Below are 24451 nucleotides of genomic sequence, written 5' to 3'. Positions count from 1 at the left end.
CCCTCACAGGGAAGGATTTCTTCCCAATATCCCACCTAACCCTGACCTCTGGCAGTGGGAAGCCATTCCCTCTTGTCCTGTCACTCCAGGCCTTGTCCAAAGTCTCTCTCCATCTTTCTTGTGGATTCCCTTCAGGCACTGGAAGACCTCAATTAGGTCACCCCAAAACCTTCTTTTCTCCAGGCTGAGCAAACCCAGTTCCCTCAGCCTTTCCTGACAGGAGAGGTGCTCCACCCCTCTCATCAGCTTGAGTTGGAAAGGATCTTAAAGACCATCCAGTTGTTCTTCCACCTCCCTGCCATGGGCAGGGACACCTTCCACTATCTCAGGTTGCTCCAAGCCCTGTCCAACCTGGCCCTGATTAATCTGCTGGTTTGAGGCAGTGCTCCCCTTTCTTGGTGGTCCTCAGCCTTCCAGCCTGTCATCTGGGACAGCTCAGGAGCTGGGGAAGAGTTGAGGAGTTGTTGGTGCTTGGGATGGGGCTGGGTGGGTGCTCTCAGGGAGCAGCCTGGAGTGGGGGCCCTTGGGTGGGCAGTGGTGGTGTTTTACTCCCTGTTCCTCGAGCAGGAGGTGTTGCAGAAATGCTCTGTGCTTCCCAGCTGGGCTGTCCTCTTCTGCCTTTGTCCTGATAAAGAGAAATGAACTCTAAATGTAAATCTATCTGTAGGAACAACTCTTTGGGTGTTCCAGCACTTCCATTTCTGGGTCTGGGGGTGAGTCCCAGCCTGTGCAAAGCCCAGTGGAAGTCACTCACTGGGCTCAGAGTCCCTTTGTGTGTAAAACTGCTCAACACAGATAGAAAAAAGCTGTGCATGAGGCTGTTTTGTTGTCCATGGGAAATGTTCCAGTTCAGTTTTACATGTGGGTGTGAGTTTAGGTCCATCTTTCCCTTTGACAGGGCAAGAAGGGGGCAGGGAGATGGAAGATGAGTGGAAAAAAGCTTTTATTAGGCCATATTGTCTTTAGCCTGACTCAGAGTGAAACTATTAAAAAGTGGTTTCTTTGCAAGAGTTTCAAGTGATTTCAGTTCTCCTCATGTACATCACTCTGAACTCTGTGCTGTGTCTCCCTTGACCTTTCAAGGCAAATCCCTCCTTTCCTGATTCCCCAAACCCAAGGATGGAAAGTTCCACTAAAGCAGTGGCCCAAAAGCAGAAATGGGAGTTGAGAATGAAGTTCTCAATTAGCCCCAGCATTTCTGAGCCTTCACTTGAGGCAGCTGCTCTGCAACAGTGTTGGGTGAGACCTGCACAGTCATTGCTCTCAGATAAACTCCAGACTGCTTTGAGAGAGTGTCAGGGGTTTAAATTCCTGGAGGAGCCTTTTTCCCCCCCTTTTTTTTTAGTTTTTCTTCCTCTTATTGCAGGTAGGAAGCTGCCTGTGAGTGCTGGAAGTGCTGCTTCCACTAAGCAGCTGCAGCCTCTGCATTCCCAGTGCTGGGATGGCAGCTTTAAAGGAGGGCAGGAGTGATCTCCTCCCCTCCGTGGGCTTGGCACTGGGATCCCCTGCTGGGACTGACAGCAGGAGAGCAGGCAGAGCAAAGGGATGCTTCAGGTATTTCAGATGTTCATCCAGCTGTGCTCCCAGGCACTCCCTGAGTTTGGGACCCTGGCTCCAGGAAGGAAGTGCCCGTGGCAGGGAGAAGAAATGCAAATGGAGCCTGACAGAGCAGGAGCATCCCTGTGGCACAGCTGTGACACCACAGCCCTGATCCCGTGGCAAAGGGAGGGATGAATTTCATGGAGTTTGTTAACCTGGTCTAAGTCATTAAATTGTTGAACCAGTTTAACTGTTGAACTGTTAATGTTAAAAGTGTGTCCTTGGGACCAGGAGGGACAGTCCTGGGGACATTGGGAAGTGTGGGGCCTGCAGGTTCAGGGAGGTGATCCTGCCCCTCTGCTTGGCCCTAGTGAAGCCACATCTGGAGTGTTGTGTCCAGTTCTGGTCTCCACAGTTCAAGAAAGACAAGGAACTGTTGGAGAGGGCCCAGCAGAGGCCACAAAGATGATGAGGGGTCTGGAACATCTCCCTGAGGAGGATAAATTGAGGGAGCTGGGCCTGGTTAGTGTGGAGAAGAGAAGACTGAGAGGAGATCTCATGAATACATATAAATATGCACTGGAAAATAATAAATAGGCCCTGGCACAGGTTGCCCAGAGAAGCTGTGGCTGCCCCATCCCTGGGAGTGTCCAAGGCCAGGTTGGATGGGGCTTGGAGCAACCTGGGCTAGTGGAAGGTGTCCCTGCCCATGGCAGGGGGTGAGATGAGATGATCTTTAAGGTGCATCCCAGCCCAAACCAGTCTGTGAGTCTATCAAATATCTCCAAGAGGTGCCAAGAGGACAGTGCCAGACCCTTCAGCAGTGCCCAGTGACAGGACAAGGAGCAATGGCCACAAACTAAAACACAAGAAGTTTTACCTCGACATGAGGAAGAACTTCTTTCCATGGAGGGTGGCAGAGCCCTGGAACAGCTGCCCAGGGAAGGTGTGGAGTCTCCCTCTCTGGAGACATCCCAAACCCACCTGGATGTGTTCCTGTGTCACCTGCTCCAGGTGACCCTGCCTGGGCAGGGGGTTGGACTGGGTGATCTCCAGAGGTCCCTTCCAGCCCCAGCTATTCTGTGATTCTGTGAGTCCCCACCAGCCAGGTGCCAAATCCCATTAACCCAGCCTATGTAATCCCAATATTGAGCGCTCACAGAAGCAGCTGATTCTCCTTTTTTCTTTTTTTTACTTTTCTCTTCCTGTTTTGACTCTTGGTGTGACCCCACTGCAGGGTGACAGTGTTCCAGGGCCCTGGGAGGAGTGACACCTGTGGTTTGGAAATACGGGGCAGGCTCTTGGATTTAAAAGGGATTTAAAAGGGTTGGGGGAAGAAGAAACCATCAGTACCTCATCCCTGGGAGGAACTTTGCCTGAAAATGTATTCTTCTGCATTTCTTGGCTTCAAAATGCTTCACTTTTTGGCTGCAGTCATAGAATCGCAGAATCCCAGACTGGTTTGGGTTGAGAGGGATATTAAAGCTCATTCAGTTCCACCCCTTGCCATGGGCAGAGACAACTTCCACTGTCACAGGTTGCTCCAAGCCCCGTCCAACCTGGCCTTGGACACTTCCAGGGATGGGGCAGCCACAGCTTCTCTGGGCAACCTGTGCCAGGGCCTCCCCACCCTCCCAGGGACCTCACTGGGTCAGGTTGCTCAGGGCCCCTCCAACCTCCAGTGATGGAGGGGGTGCTTTCCTTTCCAGTGGATACAGGACCTCCAGCCACCACTTCTCCCTTGTCTGTGTGGTTTCAGCCCCCACCTCTTCCTCCCTCTGGAGTCAGGTTCTCTCTGCTTTGCAGTTTTCTTTTTTATGACTTTAGGGAGGAAGAGGGGAGGGAACTGCTGTAACACAGGGGTTACAAACAGGTGCATTTCTCACTTTTAGAAGTTTATCCAGCAGGATAGTTGGGTATTGAATAAAAGACTGTGGTATCTGTGGTGTTTTAAAGATGATCTGTGATAAAGTGCTTAAGGTAAAACATCTGTGAAATGTGTGTATATAAATATAATATGCAGTTCTTGTGCTGCATTTCCAAAGCCTGGGCTTTCCCTTTAAGCTCTGTCTTTGCTTAGTTCCTTTAAGCTGAGTTCATTTAAGCTCTGTCTTTGCTTAGATGTTTCTCTTGCAGCAGCTGAAGCCTCGTGGCTCTGCCTTGGGCCCTGTGCTGTGGGCTCTGGAAATGCTTGGAAAATCCATGGGCAATGGGGTGCCTTGCCTCTACCAGTCTCAGCAGCAAGATATTTAGTAAAACTTCCAGATCATTCTCTTGTAAGATGATTTTTTCCCTTTTTTTCTTTTTCTTTTTCATCCTTTTTTCTCCTCAGACCAAGTGGGAATTGCAGTTTGGCCTGGAGTGTGAGGGCTCCTAAACCTTGTGTATTTTTCTTATTTTGTCTCGCTGAGCAGTGAAATCTGAATTTTAAAAATCTTTTTAAGCCTTTATTTTTTTTTTTTTTCCAGAGCATTGTCAAAGTAATAGAGAGTTTTGAGTTGATACCTGGCCTCCTGCAGATGGAAAGCTCTGGTGGGTGTTTGTCCCCTCGGGTCCCTGCAGAGGCGATTCAGTCCCCTTTGGCTGTGGCTGGGACAGCTGTGGGGACAGTAACACATCTGTTAGACAGGCTCTGCCCAAGGACAGGCTTTGGCAGGCCTGGACCAAGCTCTGGCAAGCTCCAGGGCAGGGCTGGAGCCAGGTCTGGCTCTGCTGGGAGGCCTGGAAATCCAAGCAAAGACAGCGGAGGGGAACCGGCGTCTGGGCTGGGAGAGCAGAGCTGGGATTAATCTTGCCTAATTTAGGGGGGATTTTTGAGGTTATCATTCTAATTCTGAAGTAGTCCAGCTCATTTCTGCTTAGACATGGTAGCAGGCAGGTTAGACATGGCCCAGGCAGGGATTAGTTTATCCAAAGTTGTCTAAAGTCAGCCTGTCCTGCTTTTGAGCTGTTGGCTTCTCTCCTTTGGCTGCAGTTGTGGCTTTAGGGACACCCTGGAGGCTGAGATACATTTTAGCCACCTAAAATTAGATGAGGTGGTCTCACCCTGTCTTATCTTCTCCCCTATTTTAATCAGATTCTGTTCTCTGCATGGGAATTTTAATTCAATTTTGAATGACTGTGACATAGAGAAGAAAACTTAAGCCTGACCCTTCTGCTTGAGCCTGGGGAGGGCTGAGAGCTCTCAGCGGTGCTCTCAGGGAGTTGTGAGGGATTAAAATGTATTACTGATTATTCCTTGCCACGTGGACTCACAGGGATCTGCCCAACTTCCTGAGTCTGAAATCCCCTCTGTTACTAAGATGTGTTACTAAAGGATACGTTTTTACTGAAGTTTGTGTCAACTTGGTGGCAACTCCAGACACCAGAGAACGGGCACCAGAACAGAAAATAAATTTTTATGCGTGTTACCCTTTCTGTGTGTTCCTGGATTTTAACTAATACCAAATGCTTGGATGGGGATCCAGGCAGGGTCGAGGTCCATGGGAGAAGCTTTTCCTGCAGCAAATGGCGTAGGGGATGCATAAAGAGCTCTGAAAAAACTGGGATGGTTCTAGTAAAGGAGTTTACACTTCAGGGACATGGGCTAGAACCTTCTACATTCATTTCTTTTTGATTGAGGGAAGGATGGTTGTAGATTAAAAAGCAGTGAACGAGTTGGAGAGAAAACTGAATGTGGAGAAAACCTTGTTTTGGCCTGCTTAGAAGGGATGAATGCTGTCAAACTGTAAAGTTTTAGAGAAATACCAGCTTTAGTTTTATAATTCACTTGCACAAGGGCAGAGAAGCTGCTGAATACCATTTTCAAGAGAACTCACAGCCACGAGGTGTGCTTGAAATGAAGATTTTAGCAGGTTTTCAGTTGAAACTTCTTCTTTAGGAATGAAAAAGGGTAAGTGAAAAGGTCACATCAGGAACAAGTGTTCCTTTAGGTGTCTGGTGCTGCTGAAGATCTTTTTAGGGCTGTTTTATTCAATATTCTCCCTGTGAGGTTCCTGCTGGCTCTGGTTCCTGTTCCCATTGCTGTCTGTGGGCCAGAGTTCAGCAAAGGTGTAAATATGTGTGGAATTGTGCCTATTCAGCAGTGTTTGTACCTGTGCACTTGCTGTACCCGAGCCTTGCTGGATGTGCTCACACCCACAGACGTGTCCTGTCACCTGAGGATGCAGCACATGGAGCTCCCAGTGAGAGGCACTGGGGCAGTACCTTAGCCTGGGATGGCAGCTCCTGTTTTCCTGTTACCAGACCTGGTGTTTTGGCTGGGAAAACCAGAGTTATCCCATCTTATTAAGCGATGCAGCTCCTGGCATGACCTGGTTCTTCGCGAGGAGCTCTTTAATTCAATGCTCAGGTCAGGCCCTGGGATGAGGAGGCTGTGGTGCTTCTTGCAGGAGCCTGGTTTCTGGGAAACAATGCTATTCCAACCCAGCCATGGGTTTGTTTTAGTGCTGCCAGAAAAGGGAGTGGGAGAATGGAGGTGCTCTTTCCCCAGACAAAGGGAGGGTTCTGCCAGTGGTGTCTCAGACTTGGTGGAGGCTGGAGGGGAACATGGTCTCTGTTCCCATTCAGTCCTTGGCCTCTGCTGACTCTTCCAGCCAAGGAGTGTTGATGGCAGTTCCCATAACAGCTTTTCTCTTGTGGTATGTGTCTATTAGGCACCAAGTCCTGGCACCTCTTGATTCATCCCACTTGGTCACAGAATCCCAGAATGTGCTGAGTTGGGAGGGACCCACAAGGACCATCCAGTCCAACTCCTGGCCCTGCACAGGCCCATCCCCAATAGTCACACTCTGTGCCCCAGAGGATCATCCAAACCCTCCTGGAGCTCTGGCAGCCTTGGGGCTGTGCCCACTGCCCTGGGGAGCCTGGGCAGTGCCCAACCACCCTCTGGGGGAAGAACCTTTGCCTGAGATCCAACCTGACCCTACCCTGACACAGCTCCAGCCATTCCCTGGGTGCTGTCCCTGGTCCCCCCAGAGCAGAGCTCAGTCCCTGCCCCTCCTCTGCCCCTCCCCAGGAAGCTGGAACTGCCATGAGCTCTGCCCTCAGTCTCCTCCAGCTGAACACCCCAAGTGCCCTCAGTGTCCTCCCACGGCTTCAAATCAAGGCCCTTCCCCATCCTCGTTGCCTCCTTTGGACACTCTCTAATGGCTTCAGATCTTCCTTATATTGCAGTGCCCCAAACTGCCCCAACATTCCAGGTGAGGCTGCCCCAGGTCAGAGCAGAGGGGGACAATCCCCTCCAGGGCAGTGCTGGTGTCCAGGGCTGGAGCTGGGCTGTAGGATCTGGCTTTGCCCTGAACAATGACAGGGAGAATGAGTGCCAAACCCTGTTAAATCCAAACCACACCCATGACAGCTACCCTCAAGTTCTCCAGTTCTGTGCAACTTCAGGGAATGTGAAATTCCATATCTTTGCTCTGTCAGATCTCTGGTCATAGGGATTTGGAAGGCTGGTGCCTGTTTGTAGGGGATTGATGCCACTTCCACAGTCAAATCAGACACATTTTACACACTTAATAAGTGTGTGTGTGTGTAGGAAACTGTATGTGGGATTTTAATTTTAGCTCCATGGATTTTTGATAAATTCTGTGATGCTTTCTTTCCCCAGGGCAGTGCTCCAATTCACCTTGTTTTGGTTGCCTTTGTGGCAGGTAGAGCAATTCTTGCCTTCTGCTTATTCAGTTTATCTAATAGTCAGCCACTGAAGTTATTTGACTGCTCTGGTGGGAGAGCACAGTATTTAAATCAACAAATATTGAAGGCTTCATTCAGCCAGGTGCCTAAATTTGACCTCCAGCTGTGGTTAGGGAGCTCATTTGTTGTTGTTTTACTGGTTTTTTTTCCCTGGCACTGACTTTGCTGCAATAGTTGCTTAAATGGCCACAACATGGTCTTTTGAAGACACCAAATGCAGAAAGAGAAGCAAGGATTCAAAGAATAAGGGCACAGTTGTGGCTCCCTCTGCCCAAAGCTTTTCAAAGAGTTAAATAAAATGGTGAATGAAGTAGCACTTTATCTTCTCCCAGAGTTGTTCCTCCCTAAACCAACCCCTTGTGCCTCTTTCTGTCCTCAGAAGGGTCTGGGTGGTGTGAGAGGCAGCAGGTGGAGGTGAGAGCTGGGGCAGCAACTCCTGTTTTCCCATTACCAAACCCCGTGTTTTGGTGTCTCCTGCTTGGAGAGCCCTCAGTTACTGCTGGCATGGGGTTTGTGCCAGGTTAGAAGAGGCATTTGTAAGTCATATGAGGAGCAGCTGGGGGTGCTGAGGGGGCTCAACCTGGAGAAAAGGAGGCTCAGGGGGGACCTTCTGGCTCTGCAACCCCCTGACAGGAGGGGGGAGCTGGGGGGGGTCGGGCTCTGCTCCCAGGGAACAAGGGACAGGAGGAGAGGGAACGGCCTCCAGCTGTGCCAGGGGAGGGTCAGCTTGGACATCAGGGATAATTTCTTTGCTGAAAGAGTGCTCAGGCACTGGAAGGGGCTGCCCAGGGAGGTGGTGGAGTCCCCAGCCCTGGAGGTGTCCAAGGACGTGGCACTCAGTGCTCTGGGTGGGGGTTGGTCAAAGGTTGGACTCAATGATCTTGGAAGTCTTTTCCAACCTTAATGATTCTGTGATTTATAATGTTGTTTTCCTTGAGTGTTTGGGCTTCAAGAGCAGTGGGAAATGAGGTGGTGATAGCCAGGGAGCTGGTCTGGCTTGCAGAGTTGTCCTCCAGTGTGACTCCAGGCTCTTCTGATACTGTTGGTGAGCACTGCTTTGATGGGAGCTGGTTGTGACTCAATCCCCCCTGCCCTGACAGCCCACTCAGACACAGCTCTCCCTGGTTCTTCTTGTGTTTCTCCTCATAATTCTGGCCTCTGGAAGGAAAGCAAGCCAAGGAATCCCTAACAGCAGGTTGATGGAATCGTTTTACTGATCATGCCAGGGAATTGTTACCACTCCTGGTTTCCTGGGGAGCTGCTGGTTGGTCATGTCACAAACTTCCCTGCAAGTACATGGAATTCATACTCAGATTTTTTTCAGCTTGGGTCTGAAATCTCTGATGGGAAAAATTCACTGATGGGGGAGCAGAGAAATGTTTGGAAAGGTTTCACATGGGTATTGATGTTTTAGCTGTGTGTTAACTGTTAGTCAGGCTGCAAAAATCTCGCTGCATTTGAATCATATAATTATTTTAGCCTAGAATTGCATTTAACATGCTTCACCCATGTGTTTACTCTGGCTGTTACCTCTGAAATGACACCATGAATCCTGTCCTGCTTTGTCCCAGGTAAAGAGCCAGACTCCAGTAGACAACATTCCCAGGAGAGCTGGGATTGCCAGGGAGTTGTTCCTTGTGATGTCTCCTGTAGCAGCAGAGCCCTGATGTGGGTTTGGCTGCTGAGCTGTGTCAGTGCCACAAAAACTCACCCATACAGCTCTACCATGTCTGTGTCAAGAACACAGCCCTCCCAGCACAGCTCTCCTGGGTCAGCCTGTCCTGGGGAAGGGCTTTGCCAGAGATCTGGTGCAAGACTGGGCAGTGTTTTGTTTGCCAGGAGAGGTGCTGGCACACAGTCCAATAAATGGAGTTACTGGGAAAGGCAAAGGGAATGTTTGCCATGGGTGGGAATAAATGGCCACGTCTGCAGCTGAGGCCAGTGAGGATGAGTGCACTGCTGTCACCTGAGCCACCCACCCCAAATGTCACCCCGTGGGCATCCAGGTGAGCTGGGTGGGGGAGTGAGTGAGCAGCATAAGAGGACTGTGGTTTAGTTGACGTGGTGATGTTTGGTGTAAGGTTGGATGATCCTGGAGGTCTTTTCCAGCCTTACCAATTCTGTGGGTCTGTGATACGTATCGAGCAGTTTCTGGAGGAGAGGCTTGCTCCTCGTTAGCCACTGTAAGTAGCTGTAGCTTCCCTTTGGAGCTTTGATACCACTGGTGACCCTTTTCTCCTCTCTCCCTCCCTCTCCTCCCTCTTCCTCCAGGGTTTAATGCCATGGCTGCAGATGAAAGCGCTACGGAGAAGCAAGTGGGGGAACCAAAAATGGCAGTAGACGGTGAAACCAACGGTTCCTGTGAGCACAGCGAGGCTGGAGGGCACCCAAACCCAGCCAAAAACACTCAGGACAACACAAAAGTGAGCCAGCAGGACTCTGGGACTAAATTAAATAGGATAGCAGAGAACGGCATTTCGGAGCGGGACGGAGAGACTGGGAAGCAAAACCACCTGAAAGCAAATGACTTCACACAGACTTCTGTCACAGGGAGCAATGGGTATATCCTGACCAAGCAGATGGCACAGGAGCAGCCCCTAAGGACTACCAGCACCTTTGCTTCCCTCACCGGCCATGCTGCAAAAACCCTGCCTGGAGGAGCGGGCAAGGGCAGGACTGTGGGCCCCTTTTCCCAGCTCCAAGCCACCATGCCAAGCAAGCTCGGGGAGGGCAGTAAGGACATGGATGCTAAAAAAGCCCCTGCTGCTAACGCTGAAGTCAAGGTCCACAGAGCACGGAAGACAATGCCTAAACCCACCCCCAGCCTGGTAATGTATCTGCCCAGCACTGCCTCGGGTTGCTCTTGGCTTTCCCTGGGTGTGTGAGGGAATCCTGCCTGCATGGGGATGTGTAATTCAGAGGTGGCCCACTGGATGGATTTATTTTTTTAAATTTTTTTTAAAATATATATGTTATAAATATATTTATTTTTATTGTTCTCTTCCCACAGACAGATAGAGACCAAAATATAGTCACATTGCCACCATCAGCTCCCGTCCCCAGTGTGTTTCTAAATATATAATTGATCGATTGCCTTCTCCAGCAGATCTATGTGGGACACTAAATGGCCTCTCCCTCATGGCTCTGTTGCTCGTTGTCTGCTGACATCCAGAGCTGCCTGTGAAACAAATTAGATTTCTTCTGAGGTCGACCCAAAGGAAATTAAGCATAGCATGTAAACTTGAGGCTTCTTCTAAGCTTGGAGGCTGTCAAGAGGCTGATCTGTTAGGCAGCTTGATTGCATTGCTGTAGGAATCATTATGGACTAAACCAGATGATGTTTTCCCTCTCTGTTGCCTGCAGAAATGCAACATGTGAGGAAATGTTCACTCCAGAATCCTCGGGTTGGATTTACCACCACTTCATAAAACAGAGCTCTGCCTTTTTTGTTAGGAGGCAAAAGGAGATGTCATTTGGTGTGTTCATGTTACAGTGGGGAGGAGAAATGGGCCTTTCTTTGTCATGAGACAAGTTTGGGGCTTTTAGTTATTTTTCTGGTTCTTTGCCAGGGGTAGGGGATAGATCCTGGAGCAGGGAGGTCTCCACTACCAGCAGTTGGTCTTCATCCCTGTGCTGCTTTATATTTAACTACAGAGAACTGGATCCTCTCACTGTGCTGATGGTGGAGGGAGACCAACCTTGTAGGTCAAGGAAGGGATTGCCAACCCTGCTTGGCAATGGGAGTGACTCCCAGGAAGGCATGGAAGCTGCTGCAGCTTCTCAGGGATGGGTGTGGTGGGTCACTGACACGATCCAGCAAACTCAGAGTGATCCTCATGGGTCCCCCACGTGTGACAGCACAGCAGCACTGAGATGTGAAGGGCTCAGAGCTGTGGGTTGCTGTGATCTGGAGCAGGGCAAGAGAGAGGGAAAAGGAAAAGGGAGGGGTGGCACCTGGGGAAAGGTGCCGGTGGCGCCTGTGCCTCCGGGAGCAGGTGGGAGTCCAAAGAGCACAGCAAGATAACAAACCTGTGGGCACCCAGCCTTGATAGCAGGGCAGGAACTGCTCCTGCCTGCCTGCCATGATTTCCCAACCAGTCTCCCAAACCACTCATTTCCCCTCTGTTTTGCCTTGGTTGCTTTGGAGTTCTCTGCTCTGCGAGCCCACTGTGTCTCGGGCAGGGGGAGCCCAGATGTTCCAGTGCAGCCAGATGAACATCTCCCATCAGGCTGTCTCTTACCCAAAGAAGGCTTTGCAGCCCAAACTCCCTCTCAGCTTTCCTCCAGCAGCCTGTTGTGCACTGAAAGTAGCCTGGGAAAACCCTCAGACCCTTGTGGAATTCCACGGGGAGTGATCCCAGGGGACCGAGTGGTTGAAAGGGGCAATTCCCTTTTAAAAGTCTAGTCTCTGCTGCGTTAGGAGGGAGTGTTTTCCTCGTTCATATTTTATGATGCATCAGAAGAATATTTATATTCAACCCTTGGGCTTTAAGGTCTGTCTCTAGGAAGTGGTGTGTAGAGTTTGGGAGCACTTGGAGAGCTGGGACACAACTCTCAGGGACAGTGCTGGTGATCCTTGTTTGCTCACACCATGAAAGTGGCTTCAAAAACCAAAGTCTGTACTTGCTGGGCTGCTCTGGAAAGTGCATAGCCAGTCCTCAGCTCCTCTGGCCATTTGCCTTGGGCTTAAAATAGGGAGAGAAGCAACATTCCCAGGAAGGGTGGTGAGAAGAGGCTGTTCCCATGTTCTCTGCTCAAGCCTCTGCAGTTGAACATGAACCCAAGATTTGATCTCAGTACTGCAAGACAATAAAACATCTGTTGTGTTCAGCCTTCCTGATAATTGCTACCTAATTTTTCCCCATTGTCTTTAGAATTTACATGCTATTTTCTTTGGAGGAGCAGAGTCCTTGCTCGTTGTCATTTTTCTGCCCTGATTATTTCTTTGTTGAGCTGCTCAGAAGAGGCTCCTCTACCCAGCAGTGCAGGAGCTTTTCCACGTTCACACCTTTTCCCCTTCAAAAACACCATGAAATCAGATGCTGTATCCCAGGAAATAAATTGTGGAAATCACCCAGAAGCTGATGTTACAGGACACGGTGGTTTTCTTTGCTAATATTTCTTAGAGCTTTGTTGTTTTCTTGATAAGACTGTTCTTGCAGAGCTGTGTTGCCTGGGAGAAGGAAGGGAGGAAGGTATTTTGTTGCCTGCAAAGTGTAAGCATTTGTTCCCCCTGGCTCCTGCAGAAACCCACTGGGGCCAAAGAATTGTTTTCTGTAATCCAGTAGCTGCCAGGGGACCTTGGTAGCCTTTTCCTGCACGTGTGAATTGGTCTCTGAAAGGAAGAAAATAATTTTCTCACCAGTTTAACCAGCTTTTTCTCTGTTTAGGAGTTGCTTCCTGAATTGGGATCGAAGCTGAATCTGAAACAGGTGACACTTTTAATTGATGTTGTCGCATGTTAAGGTGGTTTTTGAACAGAGACCTCAGAAGAGTTGTTGGCAGCATCATTTCTGCTCCACTTTTGAGTAGAGCAGTAACACAAGTGTTGCACCTTTCAGAATAATCTTTCTTTCATTCCTAATCCATTTACAATCCTGTTAAGAATCCGAAAGTTTCCGGGGCCAGACCGAGAGGCAACTCTGTGTGTGTGTGTGTGTGTGTGTGTGTGTGTGTCCTGTGCTTGGAGAAGGCCTCTCCTGCTTGGAAACTCCAATTTCTGAGCTTAACGTCATTAAAACATGAGGCATAAAGGCTGATAAAGGTACTGAAAGCATCCCAGAGTTGTCTTTGGTGACAGGAGGAGCAGGTGGCTCAATGGGGAATCCCGAGTTCTGTTTCCAGGGCTCGGTGACCACGAGGCAGGAGTCTGAGGTGTGTGTTTGTGGTGGTATTTTTTATGCTGTGCAGAGGACTGGGATGGGGGAACTGAACTGTCAGAAGGAATAGTGCAAAAATCTGTTAAATGAGCATTTTGTCCTGATTCACACTGTGAGCCCAATTTAACCTGGGGAAGACAAACCCCAGGCAGGGAGGAGGAACTTGATGTGGGAGATGCTTTGCTTCTGCTGGTGTTTCTACCAATATTCATCAAACTATACCTTCAAGCAGCATTGCCACTGAGTATCTGATCCCAGAGCTGGTAATGCCTTCTCTCTGTGTGCACACAGGTCTGGATATTCCATGTCAGTGCCCAGCTCTGTGGGAGCTCTAACCTAAGAACACCTTGTGTTCCATCTCCTGGGGCCAGGCAGGTGGCAACTGGAGGACTGCAGGTGTCTGAGGTTGCTCAGCAAGCTTAGACCCTCCAACATGCAGAGAATTTAAAATAAAAGCGCAGGGCCTAATGGGGATGAGGATGGGAATGTTGTTTCCTTGGGGGGAGTAAATAAAAAGCACAGGAGGCAGTGAAACAGAGCTCTTGTCTGATGCCAGGGGCTCTGCCAGCTTGCATGAACCCAGAAGGTTCGTCAAGGAATCTCTCCAGAGGGTATCTGAGTGTTCATGGGCAGACTGAAAGTGGGAAGTTCATGTGTGAGAACTTGGCCACAGTTAAATATCACAGAATGTTCTGAGTTGGGAGGGACCCACAAGGACCATCCAGTCCAAACCCTGGCTCTGCACAGACACCCCAACAATCCCACCCTGTCCCTCAGAGCATTGTCCAAACCCTCCTGGAGCTCTGGCAGCCTTGGTGCTGTGCCCACTGCCCTGGGGAGCCTGGTCAGTGCCCAACCACCCTCTGGGGGAAGAACCTTTTCCAGAGATCCAACCTGACCCTGCCCTGACACAGCTCCAGCCATTCCCTGGGTCCTGTCACTGCTCACAGTGAGCAGAGGTTGGAGCTGCCCCTCGGGAGGAGCTGCAGACCCTGGTGAGGTCTGACCTCAGTCTCCTCCAGGTGAACAAACCTAGTGCCCTCATCCACAACTTGTAGGGCCCCTCCAGACACTTCAACCTCTTCCCTGATGGGAAATCTTCAGGAGTGACAAGGCCACAGGGTGCCATTGTGCTGCTCCCACAGAGGGGTTCCTGCAGAGGGAGGTGGGAGGTGAAGATGTGCTGTGCAGTACATTAAATTTTGCATTTAACTGGTTGTGCTTCTGAGGTGCCTGCACTGGCTGAAGGTGCTGCCCCAGTGTCGACCACAGCCCACAGAAATAACTCTCCTAACCCCCAGCAGATCTATTTCTGTCAGGAGCCTTGTTGTCACATCTGGTCTGAGCTCCCCTGTTTCATTTTGACTGGTTTGTGACACTCCCTTCCCCTGGAGCTGCTCCATCCAGGAGGGCACAGGCATGAGAGCCCACACCTCTGAATACTCTGGTTCAGAAACCCATTAAATGCAGGTTTGTAGGAACATCTACACTTCAGAAACCCATTAAATGCAGGTTTGTAGGAACATCTACACTTAAGCTCAGCCTGCCTGGCAGCCTAAACTGCCGTGATTTTATGCAGAGAAGTGGCTGCACTCAAATCAATGTAACTGTAATGAAGTCAAAACAGAATCCCTCCTCTAATGGGCACATGTTGATCAGCAGATAAAGGGTGGATCAGCCTTGTCTGATCTAGATTAAGACCAAAGCCTTGCAGGTTTCTGTCTGTTGCTCCAAGGTAAGGCTTGCTCGGGATTCTGAAATTCAGCAATAAAAACATAATCCTTCAGCAGCACAGTGAAGGGGGAGCAGCACCACTGCAGCTCCTACGGGCACTGTCATCTGCCTGTGATCAATTTTTTATAGCAGACTGATATTTCTTGCTTAAATACCATTCACCAGCTGTTAGAGGCAGATCCCCCTGGGAGCTGCTGCTTCGTGCTCTTCAAAGGCAGCACCTTGGTACAAATCCTGTCCCCCCATGCCCGGTGGATGGAGGGAACAGAGCAGCTCCCTGACAGCTGCTGTGCTGCCCCGTGGCAGTGCTGCTTAGTTTAGTCCTCCTGGCCACTTGGCTTTGGTTTCCAGCTTGTTTTATGCCAGAGATGGAAGTGCTTAAAAGAAAAGAAAATAAGAAAGCAAGTCCATCTAAGCCTGGGTTTGAGGCATCGAGGGGGTCAGTCCTGCAGAGCTCTCCAGAGCTGCCCTGCTCCAGGCAGGACCAGCAGGACCTGTGCCTGTGTCCTTCCACCAGCACTAGGATAGATTCTACTCTGGTTTTCCCCTTCCAGCTTGCTGGATTTGCTCATGGAAAGACCCCTTCCTTAATTGCTGGGCTGTGGGGAGAATGCAGTGTGTGCTCTGTCAAACCGACACGGGGGTTAATTAGGAGTGTTTGTTCTGCATTTTTACTTTCAGGGGAAAAAAAAACCCAAACCTGAGGATATTCTATCTTTTGCTATTTTTAGTAACTTCCCCCTGCTGCTCTAAGGGACTTCTGTGCCAGTAACAGAAATGTGGTCGATCCCACTGAAGTGTGGAAAGCACTTGAGTTCAATTCCTGTAAACACATACAATATTGTGTTCTTGCCCTAATCTAAGCAGTTTTCTTGACTGTATTTCTCCCAATGGTGTTGGTCCCATTTTTGCTGTTTGCTGACACCAGCATTGTTAGAAATGTTGAAGTAGCTGTCCAGCTTCTTCTCTTTTCCTTGCAATGCCCAAGATGAAATAGAGACATCGCAGCCTTTTGCTTAGGATGAGCTGATACCACATGAGAAGCTGCAAGAAATGAAGATGTTGTGATGCAATTTCTTTTTCTATCTCATTTTTTGCTCTTTTCTTGGCCTCCAGTGGCCTACATGTGTGAGGGTTAGGACAACATGTGAGCACAGGGAGCTCAAACCGTGTCCTGGAGTTTTCTTTACGTGGGATTGTCCTCTCTGTACTCCTCTGTGCTTGATTGGTGAATATAACTGGAGAAGAAAGAAGGCAACTACGGCTGTTTTGAACACCAGTGGAGTTTGTTTAGGGTCAGGAATGGTGCTGTTCACCTGTGATTTGGCTGTTTTCAGTGGGCCCATGGAGGTGTTGGATGAAAGCACCGCTGGCCTCTTGAATGTTTGCTGGTGGAAGTGAAGGAGGATGAACTTCATCCAATTAATTGCTCAGTTAAAAATCAGTTATAAAACTCAAAGGTTGGGTTCCCTCACTAGTGGCCTTAGCAGGTCAATCCATGTCCAAAGCTCACCCAAAGTTGTGCTTCACTTGCCCAACATGGTTCTCTTGGTGCAGACCCAGCTTCGCTGGTCTGACATTTTCCACCTTTAGGACTCTGGATCTCCAGGAAGGGAAGCAGGAATGTGTTAGGATTTGTCACAGCACATTGGATGAGTGGATGCTGATTAGCAATTGTTGCAGCACCTGCTGCTTGCAACCCCCTTTTTGTGCTTTGCCAGCACGAGTGTCCTGTGCTGGGAAAAGGGAGTTTGCTTGGCTGGACACTGAGAAGTTTTGTGGATACCTGTGCCTTGTGCTAGGAACAGGGAGGGCAGGAGGAGCCTGTCCATCATGAAACTGGAAGAAGGTGGCATGTGGCAGGAGCATGGAATTGTTACAGTTGGAAAAGACCTTTAAGATCATCAAGTCCAACCATCAACCAGCACCACCACCATATCCTTAAATGCCACACCCACATGTTGTTTGAACTCTTCCAGAGATGGTGATTCCATCACTTCCTTGGGCAGCCCATTCCAATGCTTTCCAACCCTTTCTGAGAAAAAGTTTTTCCCAATGTCCAAATCTGGACCTCCCCTGTTGGACCTTTAGGCTGTTTCCTCAGGTGTGGGTGGCCGGGCTGTGCCAGTGGCTCTGCACCCCACAGAGGTGGCTCAGAGCTGGGTCCTGCCAGCCCTGGGCTGGGGCACAGGGTGGCAGGGCTTGGAGGCAGGAAAAACCCACACCTGAGGCTTTCCTTAGACAGTTTCCCTGGCAGGAAAGTCGCTGGAGCTCAAGGGGCTGAGCAGCATTTTGAGGAGTCCTCTGATGGTCTGGGGGTCACAGGTGGGGCTGAGAGCTTTGGGTTTAAATGGATCACTGTCATTCCTTGTTTCTGCTTTGCTTAGGTAGGAGGGTGTTGTGCCCACACAGCCTGGCACCCACTGACCCCCTCCCAAAGGCACAGTCTGGCTTTTCCTTTGCTGCTTTTCCTGGAACCTGCTCCCTCACCTCCCCGAGAGGAGCCGGGTGTACCTGGGCAGGGAAGGAAACAGAGCTGTCTGTGCAAGGAAGGGCCCAGGAGTGCTTGACTGGGATTGTAAGGAAGCAGAAATTCCCAGGAAGAGCAGAGTACTGCCTTAGCAAAGCCTCTCTTCTGGGAACATTTAAATTTGGAGTGGCTAGAGCAGAGCAGAAGAGCTCAGTGCAGGAGACCAGGACGGGCTGTAGCTGCAGCCTCGAGTGAAGAGCAGAATTCAGGGACATCAGAAATGGGAAAAGAATGAACTTCCATCCATTAAATCCACTTTTGAAGGTGTAAAATTTAATAAGAACAGCAAAGATGTAACTGTTTTATGTGGCTGAGAATGAGGAAAGATGGTGAGAAAACTGGCTGTAAGTGCTTACAAATCTGGGCTGATCCTTTTTATTGCAGTCCTTCGATGTAATATTTTATTTTTACATCTATCTATCTATCTATCTATCTATCTATCTATCTATCTATCTATCTGTCTGTCTATCTATCTATCATCTATTTATCTATCTATCTATCTATCTCTCATCTATCTATCTATGAGAGATATATGCCTGCTCAGTCTCCCATGCCATCAGATCCTCTGAGAGATCTGCTCACCTCTTTGTGGGAATTCTTGTTCTTTACCATGGCTGAATATGCTTCCAAGTGGTAAACCAGATCTCACAAGACCTAATTTGATTTAAAAAAAAAATCCACCTGTTTTACCAGAATTGCCATGAAAAAGTCACATTTAGCAGTTGTCATGTGTTGAAGATTTTAAATTTATTTCCATGCTGTAATTACAGGGGCAGAGAAAAGCCACAAACTAATAACAATTACTTTTTAATTTAGAAATTGGATTATATTCTTCCAAATGGTCTGGCATGTTTTGAATGTGAATTCCTCATGTTTGGGAATAACAACACCTTTTATCAGAGACCAATTGTAAGAACCTGCACATAAAGGACACAAAATGCAGGCCTTGTGTACACTTGTTGCAGGCAGCTCTGTGTCAGATGTGCCTCTCCCAGGCTCGTTTTTTGAGATAGAAATGGAAAGCATTGGATGTTCCAGGGGACTTGGGAATTCTCAGAATAATCCTGTTGCCAAAAATTACTGTTAACCTTTAAATCTATAAACTAAGGACTTTTAAGAGGTATAAATAGTATTGTTGAGACTATTCTTGGCATGCTGTGCCCAGCACTCCTGACATCCATTTTTTAAGGGGTAGAAGAACTGGGAGCAGTCTCAGGAGTGATCCAATGTCCAGAAAATGATCCTATGGGCACTTAATTTGCTCATTCTATTAAACTTATTGAAGAGAAAGTTTAAAAAAAAAAAAAAGTTGGTCATAGTCCATAAGCATCTTCTGGGAGTGAGAGCTTCTGATGAGACAGGGCATTTTAATTTAGTTGAAAAAGCAGAATGCATTTAATTATTTGGCAGGGAGAGCAATTAAGCGTTGGAACAACATATCAAAGGATGTGGTAGATTTGTCTTCTTTGAAACCCGCTAATCCAAGACTAGATGCCCTTTTAGTAAAGCTGTGGCAATTCAGCCATAAGTTATGGGCTTGATGCAGGAATCATTGGCCCTTTGATGGCCTTTTTATGTGGGTCATTTCTGATCATCATTACAGCTTTGCTGTCCCTGGCCCAACCCTGCTCTGCCAGCACTGGGCACGTGGCAGAGCCATAATTAGGAGAATCAGCCTCTTCCTCGTTTGTGCACAAGGTCACATTACTTGAAAGCAGTGTCTGAGGGTGTCTGCCTGAACCTGGGCTTGACAGAGGGTTTTTGTTGCTTCCTGCTTTTTATTCCGTCCTTGCCCTCGCCTGGATTCCTCTTTCTGTTCTGGTGTCTCAGCTGGTGCTTCACAAGTCTCATAAGAAGTTTTTTCCTGCAACTGGAGCAGCATTAAAGTCCTAGAATCATAGAAACATGGGATGGTGTGGGTTGGAAGGGACCTTAAAGCTCCTCTCGTTCCACCCCCCTGCCATGGGCAGGGACACCTTCCACCAGCCCAGGTTACTCCAACCTGGCCTTGGACACTCCCAGGGATGGGGCAGCCACAGCTTCTCTGGGCAACCTGTGCCAGGGCCTCCCCACCCTCCCAGGGAAGATTTCTTCCTAATACCTAATCTAAACCTCCTGTGTGTCAGTGTGAAGCCATTCCCCCTTGTCCTGGTGCTCCAGGCCCTTATAAACAGTCCCTCTCCACCCTTCTTGACTCCCTTCAGGCACTGGAAGGCCACAATCAGGTCACCCCCAAGCTTTTCTTCTCCAGGCTGAACAATCCCAATTCTCTCAGCCTTTCCCGTGCTCTTGGTTTGCTGGAGCAGCTCTTCCAAACCTGCCTCCTGCATGGGTGCAGCTGGATCACCTGTGGAGTAAATCTGAGGGCAAACCCAGTGTAAAATGTCCCAACAGAGGCAGCTTTTGCCCCATGTACCATTCACCCCGTGGCTGTGGATCTGTGGGAGGGAGGCACAAAGTCACTTTGTTTCATGTGCCTCCATTTCTTACCCTTTCTCAGCAGGTACCTGATTGTTTGGCTGGGATAGGAAAGTGTTTCACTGAACTGGACCAGGAGGCCTTGCACTGACCTTGACTCACCTTTGCCACGCTCGGTGCAAAAGGCACAGGAGTAAAAACACCATTAAAACCAAGCCACGGCTGTTTAAAGGATAAATACAGGTGGAAAAGGGAAACACAAATACAGTCTGGGCATCTCTGTCTGAGGCTTTTAGGGTACATGAAACGGAGTTACAGAGTCTTTCAGGAAGGGGATTTTTCTCCTAAATGAGAGGAAAAAGCATTGAAGAACCATCAAAAGCTGAGAAATGACACTTGTGGACATGGTTTAGTGGTGGACTTCACAGTGCTGGGTTAATGGTTGCACTTGGTGGTCTTGAAGGTCTTTTCCAACCTAAATGATTCTCTGTGGAGCTGTGGGAGCAATCCTTTCATGACCAAAGGTGCAGGATGAGACTTTGCACTGAGCACAAGCTCAGACTAGAGCTGCCTTGGTGCCTGGAAGGGGCTTCAGGGACAACTACAGAATTCCCTTGGTGTACAGTAGGAGCTTGTATCCTGCCTGGGATTTGGGATGGCAGCAGCTGGAGTGGGAGTGCCTGGTTTAAAGGGAACTTGGACAGGTCTCTGTAGAAGGACCTGCAATGACAAGCAAAGGGCTTCTTTGCCTGTGTTTTGTTGTGTGCTGGGCTGGAGGTGCTGAGGCCTGATGGTGCCAAATGCTGTCCTAAAGGAAGGCTCCCTTCCTGGTCCTGCCTGCTCTTCCAAAACAGCTCTGCAGGGCTGTTCCTGTGCATGCCTGGGGTGACAGGGCACGTTCCAGGGAATAGGTGCATGTGTTGCATTGGTTTGTCTCCTCCAGAGCCAACCAAAGGCCTGTGTGAGCAGTGTCTGAGCCTTGTCACCTGCACAGCCTTCAGCCAGTGAGGGAGTCACTTCAAGCAGGCTGGGAGTGTTTAGGCAGAGTACCCTGAAGTGCTGGAGGAGGGGCTGTGTGCTTCTGCTGTGAGTGTGTGCTCCCACCTTCAAATGACAATTGGGAGAAAGGAATTAAATCAATATTCTAATTTTTTTAATTACTTATTTAATGCAGAGGCTCAGTTAAACTGCATTTGGTTTTCCAGCACGCAAGTAAAGACCCCAAAGATGGGAGAGACAGCAGAGATCAAAAAGAACCCAAGGAGAAGGAGTTTGAGAACATGCTGGACTTTGTGAAGCCGTTGTCGTTGCCCTCTCTCCCGGGCCTTCACCAGTCACTACCTCAGAACCAGAGCTATGTGGCCACCACGAAGTCGCAGACAGGTAAAAAGGAGAGAGCTGGAATCCTCAGCAGCTCCCACCTCCCCAGCCTGTGTGTGTGTGGGGAGATGAGGAGGTTAACAAGGACCAAAACCTCTGTTAGCACCTTCTTCCACTCAGGGTTCCCTTTCCTGTTGCTGCCACTGACCTTGTCAGTCAGAGTTGTCTCATCTACTCACTCTCTGCAAGTGCCCTGCAAAGGTGGCACTTGTGTCCCCAGAGTCCCTGTTGCTCCCCTTGGGTGTTGGACAGGGGATATTCTTTTAGTGCCCTGTTGAAATCCCCTCCCAAGTGAAGCCCAAGTGAAGGGAGCACTTCCCCTGCAGTCCTTCCTGCACCACCCTGTGTCCTCCTGGACAGCTGAGCTCTGTCAGGCACCTCTGCCAAAAAAGCTTTTGGTAGAGAAGTCACTTTGATCCCTATTTCCTGGGTGATATTCTGAAGAAGTTTCTGCCAATTCTGAAGGACTTTGAATATCACCACAACTGCTTACCAAGAACTGCAGCCTTATAAATAAAATTAATTGGGCTAACAGGATGTTTTTGAGAGGTCTCTTCATAGATTTTTTGGTGAAATTTCATCCTGGTGGCAGATTCAGGAATGCTTTCAAGGAACAGACCGTGCAACTGCAAACACTAATGCTGGTGCTGAATCTGGTTGCTCTTAAAAGAGCCTGCACCAAACATCCTTCTGCTGTGTATTCACCAAAGACATCATCAGGCAGGGAGATATGATGTCTGATTTGATTAGAAGGCCGGAGAAGGAGACTTAAGAAATTAAGACCCAATCAAAGTAGTGAAAGGAATCAAACAAACTTCCATAGTAGGTGTGAAATGAGGTTAAATGGCAAACAGCTCTTTATTTAAGGTACCTTTTTCCTGTGTGTTCTTCAGTTCTTGTCCCATTGCTTTCATTGTCAGTTGGTATTATTGGCCTTGCAGTATCTATTTGAGCAAGTTGGATTCGATTCAGCCTCCTACGACATCAGCAGCACTGCCAAACACAGGCTAATTTAAGGATTTGATGCTGTGTGTGGTGGTGGAGGGGCCAGAAGGAGTGTGGAGAGGATACTCAGAGTTTGGGTGGGTTTGCAGCACTGGCAGGAAGCTGTTTGTGTGTTTGCACATATGTGTGTGTCATCTTTTGGTTGACTTGTAAATAAAGCAGTTGGAGTGGGAAGCCTTTTTCTCAGATCGTGCCCTCAAAGTGGGATTTCATAGAAACCCAGACTGGTCTGGGTTGGAAGGGACATTAAAGCTCATCCTGTTCCACCCCCTGCCATGGGCAGGGACACCTTCCACTAGAACAGGTTGCTCCAAGCCCCGTCCAACGTGGCCTTGGACACTTCCAGGGATGGGGCAGCCACAGCTTCTCTGGACAACCTGTGCCAGGGCCTCACCACCCTCACAGGGAAGAATTCCTTCCCAATATCCCATCTAACCCTGCCCTCTACCAGTTTGAAGCTGTTCCCCCTTGTCCTGTCAATCCAGATCCCTCTCCAGTACAACCCCTAGTCTCTAGCCCTTCTTCTTTTCATTCCTGAGCAAACTTTGGGTCTCTTTTGCTCCTCTTTTCCAGCTGCTGCAGTATCTCGGAAGAAAAAGCGGAGAATGGGAACCTATAGCCTGGTTCCCAAGAAAAAGACCAAAGTGTTAAAACAGAGAACAATGATTGAGATGTTTAAGAGCATAACTCATTCCTCTGCAGGTGCCAAGGTAAGGGCAGCACTGGGCCCCCTGCCCACGTTTGTTGTCACACACATGTCCCTTGTCTTGGCACACCAACCCCCTGCAGAGGTGCAGGGATGTGGTGGCTTGTTGGGATCATCTTCCCTCTGGCAGCAGCTTCCTGCCTGCTTTGGAAATGGCATTTTGAGAGTGGCTGTTCAGGTACCAGCCCTTAAACAAACTTCTTCTGGTGAATGTCCCATGAATCCTGGGGAACTGGAGAGATTTCAAGCGTGCCCCAGGTGGTAACCTTTTTGTTTCAGTGTCCTCAATGTCTCCTGTTGCTGCCTGAGGCTGCACAGCAAAACACTTGGTTACTTACAAAGGGTTTAGACACCGACTCACTCCTGATCAAATTGTGCTTTAGCTGCAACCCATGCCCTGAAATTTTGCTCTTTGAATTCAGGAAGAACAGTGCTGGGCCTTCATGGAGCAGTATGAAAATCCTGATGTGATATAATTTCCCTTTCCTTTCCCTGGAAACCTTTCTGCCCCTTGGTGGAGCTGCCCCCAATGTTTGAATCAGGCCCTCCTCCCCCTGGTGCCTCCTACAGCCACGTGAGTCTGGAATGACTCCTCATGGCCCCTCAGTCCCCAGGTCCAGCAGGCTTAGGTGACACATGGCAGGCTCCCAGGCTGGGCTTTGGAGGGACACAGAGCCAGCTTTCCCCTGGCAGCTCTGGAGCTCCCAGCACAGAGCAGGTCTGGGCTGCATCCAGCTGCTCTGTCCCAGGAATTGACGTTGTCCTTGTGGCTCACGTGTCACAACTTTCAGAGTGACAAGGACCTGGGTGATGCCAGCCCTCATGTGAATGGGGAAAGCATAGATGTGGACTCTGAAGAGGAGGACTCTGATGAGTTGGAGGAGGAGGATGATCATGGAGCAGAGCAGGCAGCCGTGTTCCCTGTGGATGAGAACAGGACCTGTAAAGACAGTGCATCCGATGCAGACAATGCCAGAAAGGTAATTCCCATGCCCTGAGCACCTGGGGACCAGGATGGGACACTGCTGGGACACCTGGGGTAGGAGGGGCTTCAACTGAGGCCATTTCTAGGGCTTTTTTCACCTGCACTATGACAGAAAGCTCAGCAGTGGCACTGAGGCTCTTGGGTGACCATTTCCTACTTCCCACTGCACTGTGAGGGTCTCCCCCAGTTTCAGCCCTGCACAGGTGTGTGATCCATGCTGCAGAACCCCCACCATACTTAGTTCTGGGATTCACTGAGAGGAGATATCTCCTTAACCTTGCTGGTAACAGGCTGGCAAAGCACTAAAATTGATTTAGTTCATTTTTTTCCCCAGAGTCTTTGTAGTGATTTCCCCAAATCTATACACAGTATAGACACGAGGCTGGTTTGGATTAGGAAGGAAGTTACAACTTGGTTGGGAAACTTTATTCTGGAGTCGATTTTCTTTTTCCTCTCTGTACCATCCCCATGGATGTTCCATGACGTGACTGAAACACACTGAGCTCCAGCCTTGGAGCTCCTGTCTTTGCTGGTGCACGTGCAGGCTGGGGCTGGGTGGGGGGCACAGCAAGATGGTG

The 24451-nt window shown here is 49.3% G+C and overlaps 1 protein-coding gene across 14 annotated transcripts in view; it reads left to right on the top strand.

The window, feature by feature from the left end:
- The window catches only part of EHMT1 (euchromatic histone lysine methyltransferase 1), a 127484-nt gene that overhangs the window by 58815 nt on the left and 44218 nt on the right, over positions 1-24451 (top strand). For 12 of the 14 annotated variants that reach the window (XM_027650164.1, XM_027650168.1, XM_027650173.1 and 9 more), the window contains exons 3-7: positions 9508-10064; positions 12627-12668; positions 21003-21180; positions 22756-22892; positions 23680-23868. In XM_027650164.1, coding sequence (XP_027505965.1) covers positions 9508-10064; positions 12627-12668; positions 21003-21180; positions 22756-22892; positions 23680-23868 — 1103 coding nt within the window. The remainder of the gene's footprint in view (positions 1-9507; positions 10065-12626; positions 12669-21002; positions 21181-22755; positions 22893-23679; positions 23869-24451) is intronic. The other 2 variants (XM_027650179.1, XM_027650167.1) reach the window with 1 other exon arrangement.

Source organism: Corapipo altera, unplaced genomic scaffold (genome assembly GCF_003945725.1).
Source record: "Corapipo altera isolate COAL_440 unplaced genomic scaffold, ASM394572v1 268, whole genome shotgun sequence".
NCBI classification, from domain to species: Eukaryota; Metazoa; Chordata; class Aves; order Passeriformes; family Pipridae; genus Corapipo; species Corapipo altera.
The sequence above is the reverse complement of the archived record's forward strand: the minus strand, read 5'-3'. Positions and strand labels throughout refer to the sequence as shown.